General features: G+C 38.3%; 1 protein-coding gene across 1 annotated transcript; it reads right to left on the reverse strand.

The window, feature by feature from the left end:
• Positions 1 to 4,651: 4,651 nt before the first annotated feature.
• LOC147303522 (sodium/hydrogen exchanger 3-like) lies at positions 4,652 to 19,036 on the reverse strand. The gene is made up of 16 exons (XM_086279123.1): positions 18,639 to 19,036; positions 16,081 to 16,383; positions 13,538 to 13,698; positions 11,556 to 11,634; positions 11,188 to 11,365; positions 10,848 to 11,068; positions 10,554 to 10,756; positions 10,355 to 10,444; positions 10,204 to 10,274; positions 9,992 to 10,121; positions 9,741 to 9,886; positions 9,345 to 9,465; positions 8,145 to 8,315; positions 6,050 to 6,104; positions 5,885 to 5,968; positions 4,652 to 5,354 (listed from the first exon to the last, which is right to left on the reverse strand). Exons 1-16 carry the CDS (start codon positions 18,898 to 18,900, stop codon positions 5,083 to 5,085), a joined length of 2,547 nt encoding a protein of 848 aa, XP_086135249.1. The 5' UTR covers positions 18,901 to 19,036; the 3' UTR covers positions 4,652 to 5,082.
• Between the last annotated feature and the right edge of the window lie 3,479 nt (positions 19,037 to 22,515).

Consider the following 22,515-nt stretch of genomic DNA (forward strand, 5'->3'; position numbering starts at 1 on the left):
GCCATAGAACCTGTCAACCATAAACTGTATACAAAAGTATTTTACATGAGGCCATCTGTCCTCCACACAACAGCAAATCTGCAGCAGAATAACTGAAACAGAAAGGAAAGGTGTTGCAATAAGCAAATTGCTGTGATCAGATCTTAAGAGAGTTGTGCAGAAATGAATGCCTGCAAACCTCAATGAGCTGAAGCAACATTGTAATGAAGAGTGGTAAAAATTCTACCTGTCGTGATTGTTAATATATATTTTTAACATTATACTTTAACAGTAAGCTAGAATTTTGAACCATATAAAGCAAACAGGATAATTTGTAGGATTTCCACTGTTTCATTGAGTCTAACTTGACAAAGCTCTTAGTCCCTCCTCTCCTCCTCCACTGAGGGAAATCCATCAGGAAATACCATCTGTAGGCAGTAACGTCACATCCGTGAAACTTTTTTCTAAAGTATGTACGTCAGGTTTATAAGTAAGACGTATTCTATTTGCATTTTAGCTGTCGTAATTTTCCGTGGCTTGACCTGTTTGCTCAGGTATTGTAACAGTCAGAGCAAGTCAAAGACACAGTGACACACCTCATGCAAGTTGCTTACTCCGTACTGTAGATGTCCCCAGAAACCATTCATATAATTTTACATCTGCCTCAATCATAAACCTGGGAAATACAGACTGAATGCACAGGCAGATAGAGGAAATTCTATTATGAAGGCAAATACAAGTAAGAATAGGAAAGAAGTGAGCCCTTTATGATAAACAACTTGTTTATGGATAAAGATGAGAGTGACTTTTCACTTTCTGCAATAATGAAAAGAGGAAGAAATTTAGAGTTTCTGTGAAAAAGCTAGAGCAATTAATCAGATAAGTACTGAATAATGAGTCTGTAGTGAATGGCTATACATTAGTTAAATTCTATCAAACACTAGGCTCTAAAAGAAAACAGATCAACAACACTGACCCTAACAGACAGTGGTGTGCATATCCACAGTGTAGCATTTAAAAAAATAAATTGACTGAAGAAAAGAAGCCTTCTCGTGCCCGTATTACCTCAGAAGGGCTTTCTACTGTCGCGCTTCACTACGTTGTCTGCGACTTTGTGTCCTCAGTCCTGACACAGTCTGTGGTCAGCAGTGACTTCAGAAAGGCTAGAAATCCTGGACTGAGCCTTTTATATGTATACTACTCCTCTTTGAGTAAGGTCATGTATGAGTGTGCGGTTGAAGAATTAAAGAAGGAGTAAAGGATGTCATTCAGTGACATTTTAAACATTCACTGGTCATTGCTGCGTTTGTAGTTTCCAGTCCATTTGTTCCAGTTTGTCATGGTATTGTTAGGGTTGTTGAATGAATACGTTTAGTTTAGGAACATTTCCACCAACCTTAGTAATGATTGACAGGTTGATTATCTTGTAAATAAATTGACCTGTTTATGACTCGGGATACTATAGCTTATACCTGGGAGTTCTTGACTCCCAGGTATAACTCTCAAACGCACACCTTAAGGCAGATAATGTGTAAGCTGGAGAAGAAAAGGCGTTTCACATATTTAGAAGATCATCATTTATCCTGGAGAAATAGTTTGGTACTTAAAAAGCCTTCTTTAATGCTAGTACATCTTACTGTTCATCACTGATTGAAGAAAGTAAGAACAAGGTTTCTCTTCAGCGCTGTAGCCAGGCTGACAAAAAGTCAGAGTACTGTTGAGCCCATCATTCCTTTAACGTTAACTGGTAATGACTTCATGAACTTCTTCACAAATAAAAATTTAACTAGTAGAAATAATTAGTCATAATCATCTCACAGATGTAAAATTATCTACAGCTACTTTCAGCACCAGTAATCTTTCTGAGTTAACTCCAGTAATTTCTCCAAACCATCAACGTGTCTTTTAGACCCCATTTCTACAAGACTGCTGAAAGAAGTTCTACCATTAATTAATGCTTCAGTCTTAAATATGATCAACCTATCTCTAATAATCGACTATGTACCACAGGGCTTCAAGCTGGCGTAGTTAAACGTCTTAGCTGTCTTAGCTAATTATTGCCCAATCTCCAAACTTCCTTTCAGCTCAAAAATCCTTGAAAGAGTAGTTGTCAAACATCTGCAGAGGAATGGCTTATTTGAAGAGTTTCAGTCAGGTTTCAGAGCTCATCACAGCACAGAAACAGCTTTAGTGAAGGTTACAAATGATCTTCTTATGGCCTCTGAGAGTGGACTCATCTCTGTGCTTGTCCTGCTAGACCTCAGTGCAGCGTTCGATACTGTCGACCATAATATTCTATTAGCACGATTAAAGCAATCCTGTAGGTATTACAGGTACTGTGCTGCAGTGGTTTGTATCATATCAATCTAACAGACTCCAATTTGTTCTAAGGTTAATTATAGAGTTTCACAGGCTTCAGTGCTAGGACCAATTCTGTTTACATTATAGATGCTTCCCTTAAGCAGTATCGTTAGAAGGCATAACATACATTTTCACTGCTATGCAGATGACACCCAACTTTCTACCAAATCTATCCATGAAGTCAGATATAGCACGCCAATTAGTTAAACTGCAGGAATGTCTTAAAGACGTGAAGACCTGGATGTACCTCCAACTTTCTGCTTCTAAATTCAGATCAAATTGAGATTGTTGTACTTGGCCCTAAAATTCCTAGAAATATGGTATCTAACCAGATTCTTACTCTGATACTTACCCAGGAACAACATCTGAGGTCTCTGTCCAGAAGCGCATGTGAGTGTGTCAAGAGCATTTACTTCAGGTTCTAAAGTCTCCCCCACCCCCCCAAATAAAACCACAGAACCCCCCAAAATCCTAAAAAGATTTTTTAAAAAGCGGTATCGCTATGCTAAGAATCTGAACTGTGCTATGAATCTTGAGATGAGTGCATTGAATCTGTGCAAATGTTTAAATAGTTCCCACTGCAGTGTGTTTGCCTCACAGTTAGATCTAAAGAAATGTTCTAAGGCTGACATGGAAATCAAAATCAAAGCCATATTTCTTGTTTGCACGTATGCAAGTGCTACATCCATATATGGTTAACATACATCAAATGCAGTAAGTATATACATGCTTCATATAAATATAGTCTACAACTTTCTTCTTATCTTTAGCCCACATAATTAAACATGCAATAAAACATGTGAATTTTGATTGTATATACTGTATAGCCTATATAATAAGTATGTAGCCCAATAAGTACAAAATCCAGAAAGCTACTCAAAATGGGATGGTTCATTTACAAACACAATTCTAACTTAAGTTTCAAACTTTTTTTTATTAGAAATGTTAAAATTGTTTCATGCTTAAATTTAAACAAAATGACAGAAATCTGCACTTTCATGAACACACTTTTGACCAAAAATTTAAACCTAATTTTTCATATTTTACTTGGTTAACCCTCTAAGGCCCACAATTTAATTGGCCATTTTTGATTACTTTTGATTTGACCTTTATATTTACCTAGATTAGCCTTGCTTGGTATCGTCCTTTTCAGCACAATTTCACATATTGAAATTTATAGTTATTTTTTTTTATTGACATACTGTATTAACACAGTTTATCTGAAATCACACAAAAAAAACAAACATAAAATCCTAGTAGGAAAATCTTATATAATTTTTAATGTAATAACCACAAATATTTTTAGTGAATTATTTTCATAACTTGAAATGCAAATATAAACTTTAAAATGTTTTGTGCAAATTTTTTAAACAATAAAGTTGTACCTAAAAATGCAGCCAATGCCTCAGGTGTTTTTGTACAACCATTCAAAAATACTACTAAAATTGAAATTACAAAGCAATCAGGTGTCTGAATAAGAAGCCACACACAACACACAAAACAACAACTACACTACACTGAGTACACAAGACAAGACAACGCACGAACTACACACTCCAAACACGCTAAACGTCACAAATCTCTCACATCTCATAACTCACTTTTTCTCGCTGCAATCACTCCCCAAACGTTCCCCTCTTACTTAACAACCAAATAAAAAAACAAAAACAAAAAAATACCAATAACCCCAGAGGGTTAAGAACACTCACCTTCACTCCAATTCCAGAGTGTAACAATCCATGTCCATGGTGTTCATTCAAAATGTGCTCTGGCACAATCATAAGTTGATTGCTACTGACAACAAGAATTAAAGCTGGGCACCACTATGGGATGAACCATTTTTTAAGGGTGAAGTGTGTGTGGGGTGGGGGTTGGCGGTAACACTATGCAATAAATTCAGTTTTAGAATTCATATTCAGTTTATATTCAGCTGTGCTCAAAGTGTTAATGCTAGCTTTTTTTTTTTTTTTATAAACAAAACCATCGCATGCAAAACTAGGGCTGCACTATAGGGATGGCAAGAGATTATTTTTATTTTTAAAAAATAAAAATAATAAAAAGTATTTTATTTGACCCCATGCCCCCTTGTAGATCCACCCATGTGTGAAAGTTGATGCCACATACTGTGGAACCATCCTTACGCCTACTCGAAAGCTTACAAAGATCCTGCGTGATGAATGGAAGATGTGAACATCCATGTGCATCATTGACCTATGCAGGATTTTATTATGCTAGTAATAGTATGTCTCACATTGACAGGGAAAATAGTGCCCCCTGGTGGTGAAAGCTTTCGTTGTATTGTGCAAAACTATTTTAAATCACTCTATTTAAACCCTGTTGTTATTATTGCTATATAGAGAAAATCCACATCATTTGAAAAGTTTTGGCATCATATTAAGATATTTTTAAAAATCCTTAAATAATGGTTTTCAATGGCAGATTCACTACAAACCACAGATTATATGAGGGTGTTCAACATATCTTTTATGTTGAACATGAAGGATTTGTTTCAGTGCAGTTTTTCTTTGTCAAGTGAAGGCTGAACCTAAAAACAGCAGGGGTTGTTTGAAGAGCACAGAGGTTTGAAACTGTGTATGTTCTGTGTAGAAACACAGAAGCTAAACACAGCTACGGAAAAGAAAACATTTCCTTGTCAATATGAGAGTAGATGTCTGAGGTTTGTTTTATGTCTTTGTCCCAGGTTCAAGTGAGACAGAACAGGGTGTTGGGATTGGGATCCAGTTACATGTGGCTACTGGGAGGTGAAGGAGGAGGATGTGTTGGTGGCAGCGGCAATTGATCATTGTTCATCTGCTTTGTGTCAGTGGAGCGAGTGCTGACACGAAGAAGCCCCAGGTGGCGCATTTCCATCGGTGATGTGGGCGGGCTTGCCTGGGCTCGCAGTGACGGAGCCACCATGCTGCTGTCGAGCTCACCCTCTGCCAGCCAAGGAGGGATCTGCAATGACTCCGTGGGGTACAAATCTGACACAAAGGCTGAGTTCTCAATCCCACCTTGATGAAAGAAAAAAACTGAATTAGTACCTCAGGGTTCAATATTGGAGACATTGCTGTTCTCTGCATTATTATTATTATTTTTATACAAGTGACACTATTATTGGCTGCTCCTTTTTATTAATGCACCTGAGCAGTACTTCATATTTTATTAGATTACCTCTGTTCTCTAGATGCTAAATCTATATAACTCTTTATGTCTGCAGATTTTCATTGTGCTTGGTCCTTCTTGTCTGTGTACATAAATCAAACTCAACATGACTCAGTGCTGTCAAAATGTTTTATAAGTGTTCGCTTGCAGAGTGAGAACAGAATTAGGCAATTCTATAATAATCCTATGATAATGCGTTGTTTTCACACATGTACTTCACCTTTTTTAAATGTATTGCATATGTACTGTCTATTTAGTTCCCTCTGTTATATGTTGTAATCTTTGTGTTTATAGTAAAAGCATTTTCTGCTCTTAATTATTTCTGAAAAATATGTTTTCTCTCATTTTCATACGGGATGTAGAAAGTGGATTATTTTACCTCCTGGTTTGGAATCTCTCATGGGGAAAGAAGGGTATGGCAAGTCATAGCCAGAGGCGCTATCTCCCTCTGAGAACCCAAAATCTATAAATGAAAATGAGAAAATTTGTTTTAAATCTATAAAACAACAACAACAACAACAACAACAAAAGCAGACGTACAAACCTTCATCACCCGAATAGGAGAGTTTAGTCTGGCTTATTGACTTTCCTTTTGGCATCTGTAAGAGGAGGAAGAGTCATTTGATCACACGCTATGTTTCAAAAAACATGGAAGGTGAAGTAAAAAAAGAGACAAGACCAATGGCCTTCAACTATGTTACCAATGTTGCTGTTACATATTTTGTCTAGCAGAGGGCACTCTGCAACTTCCCTGATGGCAACAAGCATGTTTGCAACACTACAAACAACAACCAGCTGAATTGAGGAAATAATTAGACATCACAAATGTATCATGTCTACTAGTGTTTCATGTATCTGAAAAGAAAAAGGTATAAAAGAATATTTAACTTTTTAAAAATATCTGTGTAGGTATCGGTCTTAAAGTTCTATATGAGCTCTGGTAATAAACCAATATGATACATTTATTACACAATACTTTAAATATATTTGAATATTGTTCTCTGCAGCAGTATGAAGCAGAGATTGGCACTGTTATGGTCGGTGATGAGCACAGTTGCCTCCCAGCAAGAAGGTCCTCTCAAGACATTCTGTTGGTAGGGTTAGGTTAACTCTATTTTGCCCATAGGTGTGAATATGAGTGGGAATAGTTTTGTGTCTCTGCGTGTTAGCTCTGCGACAGACTGACGACCTGTCCAGTCCTACAGTAGCTGAGATAGGCTTCAAGCCCCCCGTTACCCTGACAAGGACAAGAGGAAGAGATTGGATGGAATCATTCAGCCCTGCATAACATGATAAAAAACAGAAGCACTTAAATATCAATTTATGTCTGCTAAAATGGTATAATCCCAGTAAAAAAACAGCAACGCCTTGATTTTATTCACAATAAATCAGAAATAATTTGCCATTTTAAGAACAATATTAGCTCATGTTGAATTGGATGACAGCAACACAAAAAGACTTGGAGCAGGACAATTAAAAGCTGGAAAACTATAAAAACAATAAGAAAAGCTTGGAGGAACATTTTTCAGCTTTTTAGGTTAAGTGGCATCAGGTCAGTAATGACTGGAAGGAAAAAGAGCACCTTAAATAAGTCTCAGTGTCTCAGAAGCAAAGATGGGCACAAATCTGCAAAAATCTGGGTCTACAAATTGTGCGATAACTTCACACTAATTCCTAGTTCCTTAATGTAAAATTGTGAAGACACTGAATATCTCAGCATCTATAGTACATAATATCAACAAGAAATGTAAAGGATCTGCAAAAGGGGCAATGTTAAAAATCAATATTGGATTTAGGTAATTTTCTGGCTCTCAGGCAGCGCGGCATTAAAAACACAATTCTGCCATGGAAATCACTGCATGGGCTCATTAACAAGTTAATCAAGTTAATCAACAAATGCAGGTCAGAGCTCTGTCCTCCAAAGAAGAAGCCATTTGTGAACATGATCCGGACACTTCTATCTTCTTTGGGCCAAAGTGTCATGGTCCTGAGTTTTGGACTGACCAGACAACATATTTTTCAGGGAATGTCGGGAAGTTTATGGGCTGTTCTGTGTGCTGGCACACAGTGGTAAACATGGAGATGTCCTAACTCTTTTGAGATGTATTGCTGCCATCAAATTCAAAATAAATATCTTTCTTAAAAATTGACATCTTCTGAGTTTAATTTCTCAGTTTAAACATATGATATGTTTTATGATTCTATTTTGCTCTATTTTGAATCAAATATAGATTTGTGAGATGTACAAATCATTGGAATTTTGTAGTAATTATATATATAATAATAATATATTTTAAACAACTTCCTTTTTTTTGGAATTGAAACTGTACCAAACAGACAAAAGAAAAATTAAAAAAAAAAGATTGATTTTACTTAAATTTTACTTCAAGAAGCAAAATCCAATATTTTTGTCCACTTTCACACATGGAAGAGAGTTTATGAATATTATTTCAAGGAAGTTTAATAAAGGCTCAATAGGGAATTATTTACTATTTTGTACAACAAAAAACAGAACTGAAAATAAAGAATCAGTAAGGGCCGTATTTGCAAAAGACACTTTTCTTCTTCACTGAACCTCACAAAGACATAATCAGCTCTTTGCTCTTTGTGGTAAACTCATTCCCTCTCTTTCTCTTTACCTTCTGCTGGTGTTCCTTCTTTGTGTGCTTGATGACCGTCTTTGGTGAAACGCCCGTCTTTGCAGGCTGGAATGACTCCATTCGGTTCTTCATGGTTCTCTTGAAGATCTCCTGGACTTCTTTCTCATCTTTGTTGATTATGAATTTGCTGCGACTGAACCTGTGGCGATGCTATGAACAAGAAAAGAAAACTCACTGATAAAAACAAACCATGAAGACCATGAAGTCAAGCTCAGCCACAGTCCAGGCAATTCAGCTGGTCTCAGTGCTGATATACAAATATACAAATTCTACAAATATAAATCTCAGGCAGCTGGATTTGAGGTGCATGAAACTGCTCACAGTTGCATCTGTAACTGCTGTGCCTGACTTGATCATTTGCATCTGTTGATGCTGATTCCTGGAAATATCTTTCTACCGTGGTCCTGACTGATATATATATATTTTTTATTAGTTTTATTAGTGTCACCTTTAAGGAGAACAGTAGAATAACCTTTCATATCTTTTCACGGGAATTGAGTGACTGGCATGAGCAGGACATAAGAAAAGTGTTACATATGCATTTTTTGTTTTGATTTTACTTTGATTTTGTGTGTGTGTGTGTGTGTGTGTGTGTGTGTGTGTGTATGTGTGTGCATGTGTATGTGTGTGTACATGTATGTGCGAGCATCTATGTGTGTGTGTGTGTGTGCATACATGTGCGAGCATCTGTGTGTGTGTGTGTGTGTGTGTGTGAATGTGTATGTGTGTGTGCATGTATGTGCAAGCATCTGTGTGTGTGTGTGCATGTGCAAGAATGTGTGTGTGCACGTGTGTGTGTTTGTGTTAGGGTGTGCATTTGTGTGACCTCCTGCACACAAAAAGGATCATCTACCCTGTATATGGCTTAACCCCTCCAATGGTCTCAACATACACAAACACAGGTGAGGTCAAAAAGGCAGGAAGTAAAACATCCTCACTAAATAAGAAACAGAACGCTAACCGTAGGATGTGCCCATAATAAAACACTACAGCCTCCCCCACCAACAGGCTGGGGAGGTCAGAAACAAAGGAATGTCTTTGATCATGGTGCTTGAACTAAGACTTACAAATTTAAGTAACACAATGACAACATTTAACATTTTGTCTCCAATGAAATGAAAGTGCAGCACTAAGCTGCTTTAGTAAGCCCTCCATGTGATGACTGAATGTGCTCATTACCTGCTTCCTGCTCTTGTAAAGATGCTGATCCAGAAGGTTGTGAGCGTTAACTGCCTCAGCTTCGTTCTTAGCCTTCATGGCGTGCTCGTGCATTTCCACGCTTACTGATGGAATAGGGTCTCTAGTACAGAGGAAGACAATCGTGTCAGTGATTTAAAGTAATACTAGAATATTAAAAGGGCTATGTTCCCTCTGGTTTATATTTTAAAATATGGTTGTGAAATGAGCTGTTTTCAGGCACTGAATAGTTGCAGTGCTCCTAGTTAGCTAGTTAGATTTTTCTTCAAATTAAAATAATTTTTTGTGGCCTCTGATTCATCACCACCCAATTATATAATGGCTTGTAAGTCTGCTTTTAGCTCTCCTCTTATTATCAGAAAAATCCAGATTGCTTACCTCGTAGTGGGCTTTGCACAGTGACCATTTGACATGTTCGCCCTCATGCCAGGCATGTCCTCTGAGTGTTCACTTTCAAACTTTTTCCTGAAATCAATAGCAACACTTTCTTTACGGATAAATTCCAGTGAGCCTCTACGCTCGCCCTGCAACAGAAGAAGACAGAGCTTTCTTTACATGCGGCAAACTTATTAGTTTTCCAAAATGAGCATTTCAGCAAAATATACTTAAAATGTACAAATGATGCTCACTTCAGTCACATATTCCATAGCATCCTTGAGGTTCAGCTGATGGAAGACATCAAAGACTTGGTCTTGTTTCTTCCTTGCAGACGGCTTCATCAAAATCCTCGACATCCACTTCTCCTCAAAATACTTCCACCTTAGCAAAAAGAAAACAGATCACTGTAGCCTATTTTAAAATGAAAAGGCATTTTGAATTTATGTATCAAGTCTTTTCATACTTGCTCCTCTGACAGTTGTGTCCTATTTGTCCTGATATGTCTTCTATGGCGACCAGAGTGTGATTAAACATCTAAAGAAAGGAGAAGGACTCTAATAACTGGACAGAAAATGGTTGTGTAGGTGAAACATGAGATGTTTTTTAAGATTTACCTTGTTTGTCATTTTTTCTAGGAGTGTGAGCTCTTTCACTTCAGCTCTCTTTACTTTCAGCCACGTGACCAGAGGTTTCATCGTCATTCCCTGCAACAATGTGAAGCAGTAATGTGCAAACCTTTAGCTCTAATGCGGACTGTGTAAGAAGAAAGAAAATAATGTATACATTTAATAACAAAAACCAAACTTTCACTACCTGCCAGATGACAGTGAAGTAAACCACAATGAGTGTAGTGCAGACCATCAGGTTTTTCTCTTTTATCTTGTTTTCATCCAGCATCACAGCCAGGCCATACGCAACAGCCCCTCGTAGGCCACCGTAGCTCATAATCACCTGATCTATGAATTCCAGCGGGACCAGCCTGTACCTGTTAAGGATCCAGGTGAGGAAAAACACACCTGCAGTACAAACACAGAAAATTTCTTTGTATAACACACAAACCTTTAAATCACAATGTGTGCATGTGATAGCAAAAGGACCAAATCTCACCAATGAATCTATACACAAAGACGAAGAAGACTGTGAGGAGGATGAAGCCCGTGTTCCAAACCCAGATAACCTTATCGATGGCCGAGATACCGAGGAAAACAAAGATGATGGTTTCTGATCCATTGGCGAAAACCTTCATGGCATATTTGACAGTTTGGACTGAATGCTCATGCATGTTTGCTCTGACGTACTTCTGACATAACACACCGCAGAATGTAGTCCTACAGAAGGAAACACAAATATAAATTGTGTGCATCTAAATATGTTTACTACATTTTTACATATAGAAAATGGATAAGACACAACAAAATAAATGATATTTCAATTGTGAAATACTCACGAAAGGATAGCAGACAGAGAAAGCATCTCAGCAGTCAGGTAGGAAAGGTATCCCATGACAAAGATGAAGCCTGGCTCGATGATCTTGACATTTTTTGTGCATCTGGTCAGAAGTGAAATTAGTAGGCCGAATGCTATGCCCACAAGGGAACCACCAAATGCAACCACAAAGAAGGAAACTGTGGAGAGAGAGTCCCAAAAAGTAAATTCTGTTCATCTGGACAAATCATTTTCAGTGGAAGAAATGTTTTGTGATTCACGCAAGTGACTTCATCACTCAGCCCTAGTTTATAAGGTTGTGGAAACATGCAGTCAGCTGCATGCACTGATAAATTCTCTATTAACAGCTTAATAAATGTCATGTCTTACCTATTCCTTTAGCAATTTCTGCAGCATCAATTTGGGATCCTCCCAGTGACACAAATGCATCAAACACATTGAAGAGCACCTAAGAGATGAAAGAAAAATTGGATGGAAGAAAAATTAATGACTGGTCATCTGGTAAAAATGTTTTCCAGACTTGTCCATTCTAGCTTGTACCATTCAACAGGAGAAAAACTTCTATCACATTCTCAACATGGCAACGCCTTATGATTTAGGTGAGGGTGCTGAGCATGCGGGAGTTTGTAGAGTGGTGTAACAGCTCCAAACTTGAACTGAACGTGAGCAAAACCAAAGAGATGGTGGTGACCATCTCCAGTAGGCAGAGGGATCTGGCTGCTTCAGTCACCACCACCATCCATGGGAAGCCAGTGGAGGTAGTTGAGGTATACAAATACCTGGGAACCATCTCTGACAACCTCCTGAAATTCTCTGCCAACACAGAGGTGCCACCAATGGCTATATGTCTGTGAAGGTTCTCAGTCGCTTTTCTTTGCAAGCTCCTTTGACTACCAATGGCTATACCTCCTTAGGAAACTCAACTACTTTGGAGTCAGCACACCCATCATGATGACTTTTTACTATGCCTTCCTGGAAGGCATCATGACCTTCTCCATCTCCTGCTGGCTCCACTCCCTCAGCCTTCAGAACAGGAACAGACTGCAGCACACTGCATCAGTGTGCTCTAAAATCATTGGCCTGCCTGTCAGAACTGTTGAACAGGTTTTTCAGCCAACAGGCCCTTAGACAGGCAGCCAAAATTATTAATGACCCCTCTCACATTCTTCACGCCGCATTTCAACGGCTCCCTCTCTGGGCGGCGCCTCCACTGCATTTTCTGCAGGAGGAGAAAATGCAGCGAGCCACCTTTGTCTGAAAGCCACTCTGCTTTTTAACTCCAGCCAATAAGCCCATTTCCCACACCATAAACATAAACTACTCTACACTCTTTTTATACTGCCGACAGTTTATTCACTTTTAGTCACCTACAGTTTTTTATTCACTTATTCAGTGACTTTAATTTTAAAACTGTGTATATACTGTGTATTTTAAGTATTTTTTTTCTCATTCGTTTTGCCTGTTTACGCCCCGTCCTTGTTTTTAACATCATGCTGCTCTGTTGTATCTTAATTGCCCCTTGGGGATAAATTAAGTCTCTCTGATTCTGATTCTGATTTTTCCAAGAGTTCAGTAACAACTCAACCAAGAGGTCACAAAAGAACCCAGAACAACATCCAAATAACTGCAGGCCTAACTTGCCTCAGTCCTGGTCAGAGTTCATGACTCCATCATAAGTTAGACACTGGGCAGAAATGGCCTGCATGGCAGAGCAAACACTTTTTCACACCACTGTACATAAATAATTCTGTCTTCTTCTTAGTCCTTGTCAGACTGTCTCTTTACTCCCAGTGTGTTCCCTAGTGTTACTCCAGCTGCTTTTGTTAATGTTATGTTGTTGCTGGACATTTTAACCAATAAAGGTGTATTTTCTGTTTATTTCTTCCTTTTCTGCATATCTGCATCTTGGTCTTCAACTTAACACTCCAAATGGGTCTGCAAGCGCTGCAAACTCATGACACCTCTGGTTTGATTCACCTAATTTTGAGACTATTAAGGACCAGATATTATTTACTATGTCCTGATACGTAAAAGAGCTTTTTTCTTTTCACCACGACTGTACATTTACAGAGACGAAGGAAGGAGGAAAGAATTCAGCTGGTCAGATTTTGTTTCACTGTCCTTATGCAGTACAACATGCTATAGTTACATAAATGCATTTTGTTACCAAACTGACCTTTCATAGTTTCCTTTTACAAATTGCACATTGCATGTGCAATTTGTAAAACTCTTACACTAGAGGGCCCAAGTGTTTACTTACTCTACTACATTGCTATGATGGGTGTCTCAGCAAACTCACAAACTGTTATGCTACTTAAGTAACGCTAAACAAAGCAATGATGCATACGAACCACTGTTACACCATCGTTGAGCAGCGACTCTCCAAACACTATGATAAAGAGGACGTCGTTAACGTGGACCTGCTCAAACACAGCGATGACGGCCACGGGGTCCACAGCAGCCATCAGACTGCCAAAAAGAAGGTACTGCAGCAGACTGATGTCCAGGTCACCTGTACAGATACAAAGAGCAGGAAATATATTCAGTTTTGCTCAATTGTACTGTAACTATGATCAATCGGGCACTTTGCTGCAAACTGAAATGCTGGAATGAAATGCTGTGTCATTTGGTAAAACATTCTCATTTATTGGTAGGAAAAGTCCATGTCAAATCTCTCTCCAGTCTCATCCAGTGCACTGGTTTGGCAGTGGTCAGACTCAGTATTCTTCACCCAAAGGTTTAAGGCAGGGGTCCCCAATCCCAGTCCATGAGGGCCGGTGTCCCTGCAGGTTTTAGATCTCACCCTGGGTCCACAAACCTGAATCACGTGATTAGTTCATTACCAGGCCTCTGGAGAACTTGAAGACATGTTGAGAAGGCAATTTATCCTTTTAAATCAGCTGTGATGGATCAAGGACACATCTAAAACCTGCAGGGACACCGGCCCTCGTGGACTTGGATTGGGGGATCCTGGTATAAAGTCTCAGACAAACCTGGAGCTGTAATGAACTAAAAATCCACTTAAATCTTATTTTCATTTGTCTGCATTTTGATGAAGTGTTAAAAGGAAGTCAAATTAGCTGTTAGTGATGTCGATGTTTAATGTATCCAAACAAAGAGTAAAAGGAATGTTTTAAAGGATTGGTTTTATACTAAAGAAAACTCTTCTCAGGCAGCTTTCCTGAGTCACCACGGATGTAGAAATATCATTTGTGTGACGTGTCTTTGTTTCCAGAACAAATTTCAAGGCAAAAAAACAAAGCCAAGGCTGAAGTACTACAAACTGCAGTTCCTCTAGTGGCCACTTGATGCTCGTTCCAAAGGCAAATTAATCTCTATAGACTCCCACTTAGAGCATTAAAAGTGCCATGATCCAGTGAGTGTTGGTCTTCCTGGAGTAGTTTTCCACTTCTCTCCCGAGATCCTGACTCCACTCATGCTGGCTCATTGACCGCAATCAGTGCACAGTATTTAAGACCAACTCTGACCTGCACTCTCCACCAGATCATCAGCTAAAACCTTGTGTGACCTCTCGGTCTTTGTGTTTTCAGCTTAGGCCTTGGATCAACATTTACTCGTCTCAGGCAAGAACCAGAAAAACCAGAAAAAATTTATTTCCCATCACATAAAAAGAAACAAGAAAACAAAAATATTCAGAAATGATAAAAAAACAAAAAATCACTAGAAGAAGCCTACGTGTCCCACCAAGATCAGGAAACATTGAACAAAATACGCATAACAAAACTAGATTTAAATGAGATGATTGATTAAAAAAAATTCTTAGTACAAAGACTACGCTTACAAAATTATGAACATGGTAATAAATCCGGTCAATTTCTGGCAAACCAGCTAAAAATAAATTAAGAAAAAACAACTATATGTGCTGTTCAAGATTCATCTAGGAACACAATATGTGACCCGAAACAAATAAACAACATTTTCAGGGATTTCTATAAGACGTTGTATTCACCACAAATAAACCCATCTAAAAAGGAAATTGATCAGTTTTTGGACAACATAACTCTTCCAAAATTATTAGACACTCAAGCAATGGCACTGGATTCGCCACTGACATCAGGTGAACTCCAGGAAGCCCTGATAAGCATGCCCAATAATAAGGCTCCAGGTCCAGATGGCTTTCCTGCAGAATTTTACAAAGAATTCTGGACGATTTTAGCACCAGTTTTTTTACAGAACGTCGTTGGAAATCAAAGAAGACGGCAGATTTCCATCAAATATGAATTCTGCAAACATTAATCTCTTGCTAAAACCAGGAAAAGACCCTTTATTTCCCTCAAGCTATCGTCCAATATCCCTTATAAATGTAGACCTTAAAATAATCTGCAAAGCTCTCTCAAAGAGACTAGAGAAAATAACCCCCCTCTTAATTCATCCTGACCAAACTGGTTTCATAAAAGGTAGGCACTCATCAACAAACGCACGTAGATTATTTAATTTAATAGACTACTCATACAGTAAAAACATCAAAACTACAATATTTTCTTTAGATGCAGAAAAAGCATTTGACAGAGTTAACTGGAAATTTCTTGACCTTTTTTTTTTTTACCTTTGACCTGTCTCTGCTTCCCCCACCAAGATCCCAATTCCAGCCAGCATAGTGTCCTCTCACACTTCATGTTATTTGCAACCTTCCCTTAGTCTCACAGTTCATGTTCATAGTCCCTGCTCAGTTCACAACCTTAGCTCTGTTCACCTTGTGCATCACGCCATTGTTAGATAAAGTTCTTTTGTTTATCACTTTCTCGAGTCTCAGGTTGAATCTGCGTTTGAGTCCATCTCTCGTCTCGGGCCGCTGAGCTTTGACATCACTTCCTCTATGTGAGCCGTGGTAGCAGGTTTGCTGAAATGAAACAAAATAAAAATCCTCTCTTACCCATGAATCCTCCCATGTGACACCCCCACAGCGACAGCCCCAAACTGGCAGCATTCCAGCAGGTCCCAATGACAGCATAGACCAAGATGGCACCCAGGTTGGTGAAGAACAGTTTGTTTGGCATGTGGTAGCCTGCGTCCAGAATGACTTGAGGCAACAGGAAATAGAAGAAGACTGTCGGGGTCAGCCTGAAGGTCTGCATCTTGTCTGCACCCCAAATCATGCCACCCAAAACAAAACCGAAGCAGATGAGCAGGACGCTCTCGGGTATGACGTTGGTGACATGGTGGTTGGACTCAATGACTGAGAGGAGAAAAAAAAGATCAAGACAAGAACCATTAATCAATACTATCAACCTTTGTAACAACCTTTGATTTTAAGCCAGTCTGCTTGTAGTCAGGTAGGAGCTGGCAAACATTCAAACCTTCACTGCACTTTAAGTAAAACCATATACATAAAACTCCATTTGATCATTTGCAACTGTTGCAATATTTTATTTATATTTAGGGACTGTGGACAGATATATAGCAGGTAAGATAAGTCACCAGTTTTCTAAGCAAATATATTTCTAAAGGTGCTATTGAAATGATATTCTCACCAGATCTTGGTAACAACCCATCCAATTCACATATGCAATGAAATAAAACTATAGATGTTCAGAAATTAAGTCATGTGTAATAATGAGGAATGACATGGGGGGGAAATAATTGAAGAGGTGGAGAATGTGAGTTCCAATAAGCCATGAAAAGTCATGTCACCAGCTGTAATTTATCAGTAATTACAATATAAGCAATATAATATCACCTTATTCAGTCCTACCTGATGGCTTAATAAAAATTGTCTCATTAGGTCAACAATGTTAAGTTATAACATTTTGCTAACTGTCAAAGATGTGCCTTAATGCAGATTAGTCATAAGCTGGAGAGGAAATGGCGTATCACTAATTTTGAAGATCATCATTTAGCCTCTAAAAAGTGTTTGCGACTGCTGGGAAGCTGGAACATCTTCATCAATCATGTTCATCACTGATTAAAGAAATTAAGAAAAACCCTACGTTTCTCTTTAGCCTTGTTTCCAGGCGAACAAAAAGTAAGAACTCTGTTGAACAAGCCATTCATTTAATGTTAACTGGTACTGACTAGTGCTGTCAGCGTTAATCTCGTTAAAATGATGTTAACGCCATAACTGCATTAACGCGGCAAATCTCCATTAGCGAGTTAGCGCAGTGTGCGGGGCTGCACGGCGTAAAAGCGTTAGAGCGGTTTTAACGAGATTAACGCTGACAGCACTGGTACTGACTTCATGAATTTCTTCACGAATGAAAATTTAACCATTAAAGAAAAATTACTCATAATCATTTCACAGATGTAACCACTTTCTGTACCACTGATATTCATTTAGTCTTTTTCTCAAATTGATCTTTCTGAGTTAACTTAACTTATTGCTTCCTCCAAACTATCAACATGTCTTTTAGACCCCATTCCTATAAGACTGCTCAAAGAAGTCCTACCATTAATTAATATTTCAATCCTGATTATGATCAACATGCTTCCTTTAGGCAATATCATTAAAAGGCATACCTTACATTGTCCCTGCTATGCACATGAAACACAACTTTATCTATCCATAAAGCCAGATAACACAAACTGCAGAAAGGTCTTAAAGATAAAGACTTGGTTGACCTCCAATTTTCTGCTTCTAAATTCAAAGAAAAATTTGGTTATTGTACTTGGCCATAAAATCATAGAAATATGGTATCTAACCAGATGCTTACTCTGGATGACATTAGCTTGGCCACCAAACTTGGGGTAATTTTTAACATTCTGTCTCACAGTGACGCTGAAAAACTAGTTCATGCATTTATTACTTCCAGGCTGGACTACTGTAATTCATTATTATCTGGATGTCCTAAAAACTCCCTGAAAAGCCTTCAGTTAATCCAAAATGCTGCAGCAAGAATACTGACAGGGACTAGAAAGAGAGAGCATATTTCTCCTGTTTTGGCTTCTCTTGATTGGCTCCCTGTTAAATCCAGAATTGAATTCAAAAACCTGCTCCTCACTTACAAAGTCTTAAATAATCAGGCCCCGTCTTATCTTAATAACTTTATAGTACCATATAACCCCATTAGAACACTCTGCTCTCAGACAGTGGGCTTACTTGTGGTTCCTAGATTATTTAAAAATAGAATGGGAGGGAGAGCCTGTAGCAAACCATGTCTGCTTTTAAGATTAGGCTTAAAACTTTCCGTTTTGCTAAGCATACTGTTAGGCCTGGATCAGATGACCCTGAATCCTCCCTTGTGATATAAGATTTGGCCCTATTTGAATATAAGTGAACTTACACACTCTTTTTTTATAACTATTTTTATTTATTTTGTGAGTACTTCCTTGAGAAATAATTAAAACAATTAAGAAATTGACCCAGTGACAAAAATAGATGATCAGAATAACCCTAAACTACATACATATTTAAAAATTACAAAATTTCTTGGGTGCAGAGGAGTTTATAATGCCGGAAGAAGAGCACTTCCATCAATTTGGCTTTGCAAGACTTACTGAGTTTGCAGAGCCAGGCAACCAGGATCCACAGGGCCACCAGGTACTGTGTGGTGACGTGATGCCACTTCCAGGTCACAATAGGCAGTGTAGTGATGGGCACCGCTCCATGACCACCCTCTTCAGTTGCGTTAGAGTTTGAGCCCGTCCCAGTGTCTGTTTGAGAATTTCGGGGTTCTGCTTCTTCACTAGCCAGGCTCAAGCCTCCACACGCCATCAGCAGCATGCACAGAATAAGTGTAAATTGCCAAGAAGTTGCCATTCTTGGATACAATGCCTTAAAAATTGTAATCAAACTGTTATTTAGACCGTTAATACAAATGCTCAGGTCAGCCTCAGACTGTAGCTTAATGTCTCATTCCCTTTGCTGTGCCTTCTTCTCACTCAGATCACTCTCATTGTCCTCCAACATCTACTTTCTGGATAAGGATACAGCTTTTCACAGCAGGTGAAGCTCAGCCCATTATGATGTTGGTCTTTCTCCTCCCACTCGTGTACCCAGACCAGTAAGTGTGGCCACATCATTCAGTGGTATAATTAAAGTCCGTGAATCCCTTTATTACCAAGTTTTCACTAATATTTAAATTCTCTGATGGAGTTGATTAAAATATTTTTGGAAGAAACATCTTATTTACAAACTTATGAAGCTCTTTTTAATCCTATTGTAAATAACACATGTTAATATGAGCTTGTTTGAAGCATGTGTATGTGAACTTATCAATTCAAAAGAAAGAAAATACTGTAACTTTGGCCACCAAACATATTTTCTTTCCTAGGTTCACACTTAGTATGGTGTTATGACAGGAACATTTACAACAATGAGTCCCAAAAATGTCTGTTCCTTTAAGACTATTCATAAAAACTATAATAGCTATATTATCACTACTTCTTGTGTTGATCTTTTTATCAACCTAAGTTGTTATGGACATTACAGTTTTTGAACATGTGTTTGTACTTTATGCCCTGTATGTGTCAATATTCTGACTTTATATGCTTTGAATTCGGGTTATAAAAGGGATCATTTCAGGATTATTTTGACTATAAGCAATAATCGGATAAAATATAGGATCCTGTTGATCACAGACCACTTTGGGTCAAAGTTACCAAGAACATTTGTTTTGATACATTTTTAAATTTTTATGCAGTCATATAAAGTAACACCTGTTTTAACTGAGAATATTTTATTTGTGTACAGAGGAAATTATCCCCAAAGTACACGTGTCTGACACAGCTTCTTACTAAGACTTCAGGTGATGAAGAAATTATCATCTTATGTCCATTCAGACCTCCAATCGATCTCCAGAACTACAAACCTCACTTGATTCTTTTCAGGAACACTGTCTGCAGGTTTCCCCGTGTAAACCTGTATATTCCAGCTATAACTTGGCCCTGCAGCACAAGTTGCCCATATCTTTATGCAATATTTAGACTGCTTACTTGACATATACTGCTTAAAAGGTCAACATCCCCCAAAGGAACCGGATACTCATTAAGAGTAAAGTTTGGAATTCGAGTAAATATGGGCTGGCTGGCGCTCCACACACTTGTCTCAAACTTCTCTGATCGCTGCAAATTTGTCTTGTTAGTGACGGCCAACCAGCCGGTGGAGTCAGAACTTTCTTGCTGTGAAGCAACAGTGCAAACCACTCCACCACCGTACTGCCTGATTACAATCGATTATTTGCAAAGTTTAAACAAAGACATAATTAAAGTTGACATATTATGCTCATTTACAGCCACAGAAGTTATTCTTGGACTGGATTAGCGTTCCATTATTCACGTTGTCTTAATAATCCTAATTTTATCTTCTGCAGAAATATTAAAGAGAAAAATATAAGATATATGTAATCTATAATGTTTATAAATGTTTTATAGTAATAAAAATAACAGAAAAAATATGATAATTTATTGAGCACTTTTTAAAATTCACCCTGCAAAGTCTTTCACAAGGGCAACGAATCAAACACAGCATGAAAAATCAGTTCTGAAAGAAGTATCATGAGTGTAGTGTAGACGTGCCGAGGACTCATGAACAAATGAACGGCAAACACATCTCTTATTAGGCTGATCCAATGTCCAATAAATCCACCAAACCCAATAAATCTATAATAAAACATACTTGGAACGAGTGCAAGGAGGCTTAAGAAATCTAGTTCAGAAACACTAGCTTTGATTTTTAGAATGTGTAAGAACAGTGTCTTTATCATTACAGCTATGCAGAGAGACTGTCAGGGAAGAAGGAGGATCTGTCTTTTTGGACACCATAATGAAGAGTGGACAGGAAAGCAGGAAGACACGTAGCATAGCACCTCAGAGATGAACCTGAGCTGCTGCATTTATCTATGCAGCATGTGGTTGCCCATTTACCCTGTCGGCTAAACGGGCACTTGAAAGATCTGCCTCAATGATATGTCTTAATGTTTCTTGGAAAAGACTTTGAACGGCCTTCCTGGAAAATGCAATAAATAAATTGTGTAGTAAGATAAGTATTAGTCCCAGAGATAAGATATTCACATTATTGCATAAGCAAAACACACAGGTCAGCAATAAAAAAATTAATTCAGCATATCTAACAACAATAACAACATGCAAACATAGAAGAAAACAAATATTGTTGCCAGTGTACTGCATGAGCCCACACAATTTGCAAACCGATAGTGTGATATGAAGTGCTACTATGTAATTAAGATAGTGATCTCTTTTAAAGCACTTACACAACCATTATGAGCGTTCTATGGAAGCTGAAAAAAAACTGTTTTGCCATCCATAACTCAAAATTTCAAGATGTGTGTTTCAAATTTTGAGTTAAGAAGTCGAGGTTTCTTTGAAAAAACTTGAAATTTCAAGTTACCTCTGCCAATCAGGAAGCTCGGTGAAGGTACGTAAGTAAGTTAATAGTAATAGTCTTGTTACCATGAAGCAGAACGTGGAAGGCATCAGCTATCAACGCTACTGATAAGCTACCAATCTTACAGCTAATGGTTATGAATGAGTACACTACTGAGTACTGCATGGTCAGCACGGTTTCATAGATGACATAGCTACATTAATCCTACCGTAAAACAATAAGACAAGGTACGACCTCTCCCATGCTCCTAGGATGTGGGGGTGAACACTCTAGAATGTTACAGACCTCCTAGGATGAGACATTCTTTCAATATGCCACCAACTATATACTTCTACACACAAATGATTACATGCAGCATTCTACCATATGCAAACTTATATCATTAAAAGATTATACTGATTACTAAGTACAATTTTCCTATTAACATATATATTCCTAGCTCACTGATGCTATCACTACCTGATTTTGAGTGTGTCTGTGTCCACCCGTCTGTTTCCAAGTAACAAGAAAATTAAGCCATTCAGAGTAGCAACAGGAGAGGGAGGGAGAGAGAATGAGGGGAGAAGAGGCAGCTGTGCAACGTAAAGACAGAATAACTTCAGCTTTGTGCCTTTTTTTCCATTCTAGCTAAAGTACGGGACTAATCGCGTGATGATCATTGGAGCTTCTCTTCCCTCCATCACGGACACTGGTTGTGACACCTTCATACATGTCACAACCAAGCACTTATCTGCAGTTTCTCACACATGCTCACACACACACACACCTTCAGACACCAAGTTACTTTTTGCACAATACTCAGTTTTGTGCATATTTCCATTGCACTGTCTTGTGCCTGTATCGTCCTGGTCTGTCTAGTGTTGCACTGTTTTGTCTTGTGCATTTGCAATTTTTACACATTGCACTTTACGTAGTCCTGTGTTTGTCTGTTATATGTCATATGTAGCACCAGTACTGTACCACTGTACATGTTTGAAGTGACAATAAAAGCCACTTGACTTGATTGGCAGCATTAACTCGAAGCTTCAA

This window comes from Aulonocara sp. 'chitande type north' Nkhata Bay, linkage group LG22 (genome assembly GCF_057382095.1).
Source record: "Aulonocara sp. 'chitande type north' Nkhata Bay isolate Kocher_YH1m ecotype deep benthic linkage group LG22, A_spYH_male_GT1.1, whole genome shotgun sequence".
Lineage (NCBI taxonomy): Eukaryota > Metazoa > Chordata > Actinopteri > Cichliformes > Cichlidae > Aulonocara > Aulonocara sp. 'chitande type north' Nkhata Bay.